Below are 9,215 nucleotides of genomic sequence, written 5' to 3'. Positions count from 1 at the left end.
ATGCATGGATGGCCAGGTGGATGGATGCGTGTGTGGATGGATGCATGAATGGCCACGTGGATGGATGCGTGTGTAGACAGACGCATGGAAGGGCAGATAGTTGGATGGACAATGGGTGCCAGTGGGGAAAGAAGGGCTGTGGAAGATGCCTCCATCTCCTGCCCTGGTCCTCACCTCCCTGCTGAAGTTCACTTGGTACAGCAGCTCAATCCCCAGCAGGATGCTGACCTGGTGGAACTTCTTGGACACATTGAGGTGCTTCTCCAGGTCCCGCTTCATCAGGGAGTGCAGCATTCGCCCGTCGACCAGGTGGTTTTGGAAGGCCTGAGAGTACTGGGACAGCCCGATGTCATTCAGCCAGGCCTTGGCCACCCAGTGATGGTCCAGGTCAGCGGCTTTGGACAGGCTGGTGAGGACAGACATGGCCAGAGAGATGGATGGGTGGGGACAGGTGGCAGAAACAGAGAGACAGGTAGAAATGGGGCAGAGATGGGCAGAGATGAAGACAGAGGGAAAAGAACAGGGCAGAGTAGGGTGGGGGACCAAGACATCACAGAGACGGGCAGGAAAAGGGATGCAGTGGAGAGACCGAGAGGAAGAGAGAGACAAAGCAGAGATGCGGAGAGAGGTGGATGCAGAGAGTGGAAGGAGAAAGACAGAGACAGACAGAGAAACAGAGAGTGAGCCCCAAAGAACAGAAGAGGGATCAATAGAGAGGCAGACAAAAGGAACAGGAAAAGGGAAGAAAGCACACTCAGACACACGGAGTGGAAAGAGACGGTAGCAGAACGGCAGGGACGTGTGCAGAGGGAGGTGGCACCTCCGGGAGCCCTCCACATCCTCAGCCTGCCCCTGGGTGTGGTCCCCTGGGCATGTTCCTCTGCAGAATCCCTGAAGCCCGCAATGCTGTGGCCTGGGCCGTTTTTCCTCGCTCTACAAACCAAGAAGCTCAGACTTTGCCCAGAGTCACACTGTGGCATGTCTCGGAATCAGAATTAAAACCCCCGTTTTGCCTATTTCAAGCCCTTTCTCCTCACTGCTATATCTCAGATTTGTCTGTATCCCACACCTATCTCAGTGCTGCAAACATAGTAGGTGTGCACTACTATTCAGCACAAGGAATATTTCTCAAATGCATAAAGAGGTGGATGCTCCTGGCAAGAGGTCCCCTTGGCTGTCATTCCCCTGATCGCCATACGGTGGCAGCCGCACAGAAGGAATGAGAACAGTGTATCCCACCTGTGGAGGGACTTAAGAAATGACCTGTGGGGCTGCCAGGTAGGGGAACCCCACAAAGGGATCAGGATGTGATAGGGAAATATGGGCTTACGGAGTGACACCACCCTCCTCCCCAGGTCTGGGATCGGGACCAGCATTCTTCCCTTGCCCCCAGATAGAATACCCTTCACCCACTTCCCAGCCCCACCCTGTGCACCCGTCTCTAAAGAGCTGCCCACCAGCCACTCAAGCTGGAGGCCTGGGTGGGATTTTCAGCTCCACCTGACTCACTTTCCTCCTTTCCACTCTCCACTGCTCACGCCGGGACTTTGTGTCTCCCTGGACTCTGTGTCTCCCTGGACTCTGTGCTCCAACTGGTCTCCCTGCCTCTGAGCCCTCCCCAGTCCCTCTTCCAGGAGAGTGGCCAGGGCTGACCGCACCACCCTCCTGCTGGTGCTCCTATATGGCTCCTCGCTGTCCTTCCTTCATTCCACCAATATATACTGAACAGCTACGACTGCCGTGCTCGGGACAGATACTGCTATATAATGGGCACATCTTCCCTCAAGGCCCCTTCCTTTCTTTCTTCTTCCCCACCCTCTCTGTTCCCTGGTGGCACCCATTTCCAGGGCTCTGGATTACAAATGTAATGTAAATGAGGACTCCCAAATTCTCATCTCTCCCTTCTTCTCTCTTCTGAGACCCAGCTGCTTACTAAATGCCCCCTTGGGCATCTCCTGCCTGTCACGCATCTCACATTTAAGGGGCTCTAAACAAAATGCCCTGTCCCCTCTCCCAGCTCTTCCCCCCCCCCCCCCCACCCCCCGCCCCCGTCCCCCTTTTCCCTCAGTCTCCCCTCCCCCACCAGGTCTATCAGTCACTCTGGTCCGTGTGTCTGTCCCTTTTTCTCCTTTTCTGGGTTCAAGCTACCACCACCTGCGGCATAGATTTCGGAAATTGCCTCCTTACTTCCCCCACGCACCGCCCCCCCGCCTGCCCCACCCCTTCTCATCCACTTTCCCCACAGTAGCCAGATGGTCTTTTAAAAACCTCAATCAGATCATGTCCCTCCTCTGCTTAGAACCTTCCAGTGGTGGAACCTTAAATGCACCTTACTAAGTGAAATAAGCCAATCACAATACTGTATGATTCCGGTTATATGACATTCTGGAAAAGGCAAAACTATGGAGACAGTCAAAAGATTAGTAGCTACCAGGGGTTAAGGAGAGGGAGGGATGAACAGGCGGAGAATAGGGGATTTCTTAGGGCAGTGAAATTATTCAGCATGATACTGTCATGAGGGATGCATGTCATCACACGTTTGTCCAAACCCAGAGAATGTACAACACGAAGAGTGAACCCTCATATAAACTATGGACTCTGGGTGATTGGGATGCATCGATGCGGGTTCCTCACCTGTAACAAATGCTCCATCCTGTGGGAGATGTGGGTGATGGGGAGCCTGTGCAGGCGCGGGGGAGGGGGGATGTGGGAACTCTCTATACCCTCCTTTCAATTTTGCTGTGAAACTAAAACTGCTGTAAAAAATTCAAGTTTATTTTAAAAATGAGGGAGGAAAGACTTTTTTTATACAAACAAAATTGAGAGAATTTATCATCAGAGGAATAAACTGCAGGAAATATTGAAGGGCTTTTTTCAAGAGGCAAGAAAATAATAACCATATGGAAACTTGGCCCACATGAAAGAAAAAAGAGGATAACTTCCAGAAGTCACGATAAAAAAAACCATTGGATTCAGAAATGGGCAGATTTGAATAGACATTTCTCCAAAGAAGACATACGGGTGGCCAATAAACAGATGAAAAGATGCCCATCACTAATCATTAGGGAAGCGCAAATTTCTCTACAACGAGATACCACTTCATACCCATTAGGATGGCTAAAAGACCCAAGAAAACAGGTGTTGGTGGTGGTGTGGTGAAATCAGAACCTTCGTGTGCTCTTGGTGAGGATCTAAAATGGTGTAACCTCTGTGGAAAACAGTATGGCAGTTCCTCAAAAAGTTAAAAATAGAATTACCGTATGATCCAGCAATTCCACTTTTGGGTAAATACCCAAAAGAATTGAAAGCAGGGGCTCAAAGAGATATTAATACATCCACGTTCATAGCAGCATTATTCATAGTGGCTAAAATGTAGAAGCCACCAAGTATCCACCAACAGAGGAATGGAGAAGCAAAATGTGCTATCTACACACAGTTGAATGTATTCAGCTTTAAAGATTTTTTTTTTTTAATTTTATTTATTTAACAGAGAGAGAGCACAAGTAGGCAGAGCGGCTGGCGGAGGGAGAGGGAGAAGCAGGCTCGATCCCAGGACCCTGGGATCGTGACCTGAGCCGAAGGCAGCCGCTTAACAGACTGAGCCACCCAGGCGCCCCAGCTTTAAAAAGGAAGGACATTCTGACACATGCTACAACATGGATGAATCTTGAGGACATGATGCTAAGTGACATAAGCCAGGCCCCAAAAGACAAATACTGTGTGATTCCACTTAAATGAGGTACTGAGTAGTCAAAACCATAAAGACAGAAAGTAGAAGGGTGGTTGCCATTATCGGGGTGGGGCACGGAGGGGAGAACGGGGAGCTAGTCTTTATTATGTTATCGTGAGCATAGGGTTTCAGTTTTACAAGATGAAGAGGGTCCTGGACGTGAATGGTGGTGATGGCCGCACAACAGTGTGGATGTTACTTTATACCATTGAATTGTACACTTAAAACCGGTTAAGATGGGGGGTCACCTGGGTGGCTCAGTTGGTTAAGTGTGCAAGTCTTGATTTTAGCTCAGGTCATGATCTCAGGGTTGTGAGATCCAGCCCCGTGTCAGGCTGTGTGCTGAGCGTGGAGCCTGCTTAAGATTCTCTCTCTCTCCTTCTTCCCTTTCTCCACCCTTTCTCTCTCAAAACAAAAACAAACAAAAAACCAGTTAAGATGAAATATGTATACTTTACCACAATAAGAATTTTTTTTTAAAGAATAAAGATGATTAGAAATGGTAACTATCTGGCTAAATATTTTTCTCATCTGCTAATCTCCTTAAAAGATAATGGACCGTTTAAAAGACAAATAATGTATTACAGAGCATATAATACATATAGATAAAAAATGTATGAAAACAGGGGTGCCTGAGTGGCTCAGTTGGTTAAGCGTCTGCCTTCAGCTCAGGTCATGATCCCAGGGTCCTGGGATCGAGTCCCACACCGGGCTCCCTGCTCAGCAGGAAGCCTGCTTCTCCCTCTCCCCCTGCTTGTGTTCCCTCTCTCGCTGTGTCTCTGTCAAATAAATAAATAAAATCTTAAAAATAAGTAAGTTGCCCCCTAGCCTGTACTCTGCCTCTAAGTATTTCCTTCAAAGCACTAGTCAGTCACACATGGAACTTTCAAAAATGAATTGATCTGAGCCCAGAGACTATGTTCTTTGCTGAAGAGCCAGCCTCATGCTCAACACACAGCAGATGCTTTTCTGGAAGAGGGGCCAAGGAAAGGAAGGGTGGGCTCCCAGCTTCATGCGGTCTCCTCCTGCCCCTCAGCCACCCAGGACGGCTGGGGTCTGTCCCCAAGGCCAGGCCCTCCTCGTCTCCTGGCCGTGGTCCACCCAATGACTCCCTCCTCACCTGCTTGACTGCTACCGGGCTCTGCTGGGCTTTCGCTCTCCCCAAAGCCTTCCAGGGCCATCGTGGGCTGGGTCAGAGCCCCTCTCTGCTCCCTGAGCCCCCCCGGGAGTCCCCATCCCTGCACTCGTCACCCTGCGGCTCATCTGGCCAGACCACCAGCTCCTGGAGGGCAGGACCCCACCTGGCTCCCCAGCTTCTGTTCTATAAATGCACCGAAGATAAATCAAGGCTGGGCAAGCGGGGCATTGACTCTAGTCCACCAGGAAGCCGCCCAGGACGAAGCTCCTGTGTTGGAAACTTCTGACCCAAGACAAGCTCCCTTTAAGAAGAAAAAGTCCCAGGTGGGCCCCCTCCCAGCCCCTCTTGAGGCCCTCACTTCAGAGCCGCCCTTCCCAGGACCATCAGCCACAGTCAAGGCTGTCTAGCCCCGGGCAGGTGTGGGAGCTCCCGGCCATCCCTCTGATCAGATGCCCTGGGGCTAGGGCTGTCACTGATGGGGACCAGAAGCCCTCCTCTCTGAGGGAGTTCAGCAAATCAATGGTACAACAAGACGTGGCACGGTGTGGGGGGAGGGGCACCAGCTGAACCTACTTGAGGGAAGCCATTTACAGTCAGCAATATCCGTCTGCATGCTGACAATTAATGCGCTCCTGCCCTTCAAAACGGTTCTCTTTTCATTAAAGTTGTCCCCATGAGCCTCGGCTTGGCAACACTTTCCCAGCTGTTGGTTGGAGCTATTGTAAGCGCCCAAGTTGAACAAGACGGCACGACTTTAAAAGTAATTCAGACGTTTTATAAAAGTTGACATTGTCCCCACCCCAAACTGGGGCCGGATTAGACCCCGAAATCTGAGTTTGGGCACAGAATTTAGATATCATCTGGGTCATGATTCAACACAGAAAACACGAGGCCATTCTGGTTCCATCACCGTTAGCTCCGGGACCTTATGTCTCTGTGCCCCAGCATCCTCACCTGCAAAATGAGGCTAATCATGCTTGCCTCACAGAAGCTGCGAGGGCTGAACGGGATAAGAGAATGTGAAACCCTTAGCACGGAGTCTGGGGGTGCATTCCGTGTTCCGTAAATACGACTAGCAGGGGTTGTCGATGTTTTTAATGTTGAGGCGATGCAGGATAATGGAAAGGGGACTGACTTTGAAGTTAGGTATTTTGTAGCGTGACTTTGCACCCATGATTTCTCCGGGCTTCACCTTCTCTGTCTTTAAAACGGGGGTAAGAATGTCTATCCCACATTGATGTTGTGACGATTAAATAAAATCATGTGCATAAAACGACTGGTGATGGGGCTGGTGGATTTTGCGGTATTTTAGAGATAAGGGGAACCAGGCCCGGAGAGGGCAATGTCATTCCCAAAGCCACACAGGATGTGTTCTTGAAGATGACCTCACTGGGGCTCTTACCCTAGAGTTCATGGGCCCCTAAAAGTTCCGGGAGTGAGTCAAAGGGTCCCAGAATGCAGAGTTGTGAGGTTTTGTATATCTCCTCCTCTAATAAACAGTGTTTATTAGATTCTCAGAGTGGCCGTGGTCTCCAAAGGTTATAAGAACTGCTGTTCTAATTTAACCCCCTTCACTTCACAGCTGGAGAAACTACAAGTGCCAGAGAGAGCAAGCCCACGGCAAGTTAGAGACAGGCCGGATTTCCACAGGGAATGAGCCCCTCCCTCCTGCAGGAAGCCTGGGGGTGTCTAATGCGGGAGACACAGGATCCATGGAGACGGTCCAGATCTCAGCTCTCAGAATTTTTTAAACTCCGTTCACATCCATTCACATCCCCTTGTAGGTGCTGTAGCATCTTGGTTCCTAGAGGTTCTCGGGGGCAGTCATGTTTTGGGCGAACTTGGGCAGGGATCCTGCATTTTTGCGGGGTGAAGCAGGCAGCCCCACCCTGCTCAATGGTCAGCATTTACTGACCACATTGGGAGTGGGACAAAGGGGCAGGAGGGGTCTCCAGCTTGGGTGGCAGAGGATTCAGGAGGGGGGAGGCACTGGTTAGAAGTGGGTGATGAGTGTGAGGTGCCTGTGGGACCCTAAGGAGGGGAAGCCCTCCGAGAAAGCAAGCTCATGCCCGCTGCTCCCCTCCCCCGCCCATCACTCTCCTCCCCACTCCTTCACCCCCAACCCCGTCCTTCAGGGTCCTGATTTGCTGACAAGGCTGGCATGTTCTTGCTTTGCTTGCTTTGGGTTGCTACCCGAGTTTCTGATCTGATCTCACATGTCTTTGCTGCCACCCAGGATTCACGCCAAGGGCCCCTCTCCAGGACACACAAGCATTGGGTTTTCTGCTTCCAAACTAACCTGGTTCCCAGCCTTAGCCCCCTCATTTTTTTTTTTTTTTAAGATTTTTATTTATTTATTTGAGAGAGAGAATGAGATAGAGAGCATGAGAGGGAGGAGGGTCAGAGGGAGAAGCAGACTCCCTGCCGAGCAGGGAGCCCGATGCGGGACTCGATCCCGGGACTCCAGGATCATGACCTGAGCCGAAGGCAGTCGCTTAACCAACTGAGCCACCCAGGCACCCAGCCCCCTCATTTTTTAATCCATAAAGCGGCTTCTGCAAATAATAGCACACACCACCAGGTCTGATTAATTAACTGCACAAAAATGATGGGGAAACCAGTGAAGGAGATAATTATGCAAAACAGAAAGTGTCAGATTTACTACGCTCGCTCGTTCTTTCTTCCCCTCTGCACGCTGAGGACCGAGGGGGGTGCTCTGGTTTCCCTGGCGCTTGCTTGGTGAATGAGCTCCCCCCACCAACAAATCCTGCTCACAAAAGGTCAGAAGGGAGGGAGGCAGGCAGGAGGTAGGACAGAGGTGGGGGTTGTGGGGGAAGGTGTTCGCAATGAGAGCAGGACACACCTGAAGAGAGGAACCTCCGCCCATTCCCAGGTGTGCTTGCTAACGGATCCCCCTCCCAGCCGGCCCTAATCCTCTGGGGGAGATGTGGCAATAAAGCCCTTCATGTCCATTTCTTCTTTGTCTCATTCTACTTCTCCCTGTCTTACTCCATCCTTTCTCCCCCTGAGCTGGTAGAGCTGGGGTTGAGGTGGAAGTAGACAGAGCAGACATTTTGGCCGAATTCCCAGACCTGCTTCGGCTGGCCCTCGGAGATAGAGAAGTTCTGGGGGCGCATGAGGCCCCCCCGCCGCCTCCTGGCTGTGGGGATCATGGGGCACTGGGGCCTCACTGATTCCCTGTGTCTCCATCTTTCTACAGGGAGGCCTGGCCCAGAGCGGGACTGGGATGCACGTGGCACCCCTTGGCCGGTGGCATTCCTGGGCACACCCCACCATCCCCCATCCCTGGCTCAGCCTGCAGTGTCCATTCGCCCCCACCGTGTGATCTGGAGGTCTCGGGGTGGACTCTTCTCCCTTCTCCCTGGAGGCGCAGCCTGAGCGGGGTGCCCGGGCGTGCCGACCCACCTCCTGCCCGCCTCGGCATCGCGGTAGTCCTCGATGGCCAGCCGGAGTTTGCGTCGGTGCAAAGAGCTGCACACGCCCAGACCCAGCTCCAGGTCCTCGTCACTCAGGCTCAGCAGCACCTGCTCCGTAGGAAGGTGAGGACTGAGCGCCCAGAAGGGGGAGTGGGGTGGGCACCCGAGGCTGCCAGGACCTGCTGCTGGCTGTGGCTGAGCCCCGGAGGGGTCTGCTAGCATGAGGCTGGACCCCAGCGCCCGCCCGTCTCCCTGCCCATCCTTCTCTGCAGTCCGGGCAGAGCACTTAGTGCAGCTCTGTTCCAGGAGGTGAGCGGCATCACATCCTGGCCAGTAGAGCCCTCTAGCCCGGTCCTGCCCCCCTTCAGTCAGGTACGGGCAGGTTAGGCCCAATTTAAAGATGCAAAAGCTGAGACTCAGAGGGCTATGTGCCTTGCTGGGGAGACATGACGATTTACTGTGGACACTGGATCCTGAACCCAGTACAGCTGGCTCCGAGAATACATCTCCTCCTCACCCCGGGATTGGGGGGCGGCGCTGAGGTGGAGTAGGCCAGCTCTGGGTTGGTAAAGTTTACAGGAGGGAGAGGGGGCATTCCCGCTGGGATCCTGGAGGTGCCCTACCTTCCCGCTCTTCACGTTCTCCGCACAGGCCTTGACGTACATGGGCATGGCCATGACCACCTCCAGCCAAGCCTGGACAGTGCCGGCCTTCCAGTGGGACATGGGGGTGGTCCTGACCAGCTCCACCTGCTGCAGCCGGTCCATCTGCTCCTCGCCCTCCGACAGGCTGAGGCTCTGCCGCGTGGGGCTGCACTGGCTGTCGGAATCTGCAACACACAATTGCAAACTTGGTGGGAAGATGGGGAGGGGGCTGAGGAAGGAGCTGAGGCGGGGGGGGGGGGGGGGGG

The 9,215-nt window shown here is 52.8% G+C and overlaps 1 protein-coding gene across 1 annotated transcript in view; it reads right to left on the bottom strand.

Annotated features, from left to right (window-relative positions):
• The window catches only part of KAZN (kazrin, periplakin interacting protein), a 433,985-nt gene that overhangs the window by 11,746 nt on the left and 413,024 nt on the right, over positions 1-9,215 (bottom strand). Inside the window, exons 9-11 of the mRNA XM_021684049.1 lie at positions 8,929-9,134; positions 8,295-8,413; positions 175-406 (exon numbers count right to left, since the gene is read on the bottom strand). Coding sequence (XP_021539724.1) covers positions 175-406; positions 8,295-8,413; positions 8,929-9,134 — 557 coding nt within the window. The remainder of the gene's footprint in view (positions 1-174; positions 407-8,294; positions 8,414-8,928; positions 9,135-9,215) is intronic.

Source organism: Neomonachus schauinslandi, chromosome 4 (genome assembly GCF_002201575.2).
Source record: "Neomonachus schauinslandi chromosome 4, ASM220157v2, whole genome shotgun sequence".
Taxonomy (NCBI): Eukaryota; Metazoa; Chordata; class Mammalia; order Carnivora; family Phocidae; genus Neomonachus; species Neomonachus schauinslandi.
Note: the sequence above shows the minus strand (reverse complement) of the source record. Positions and strands in the feature narration are given on the sequence as shown.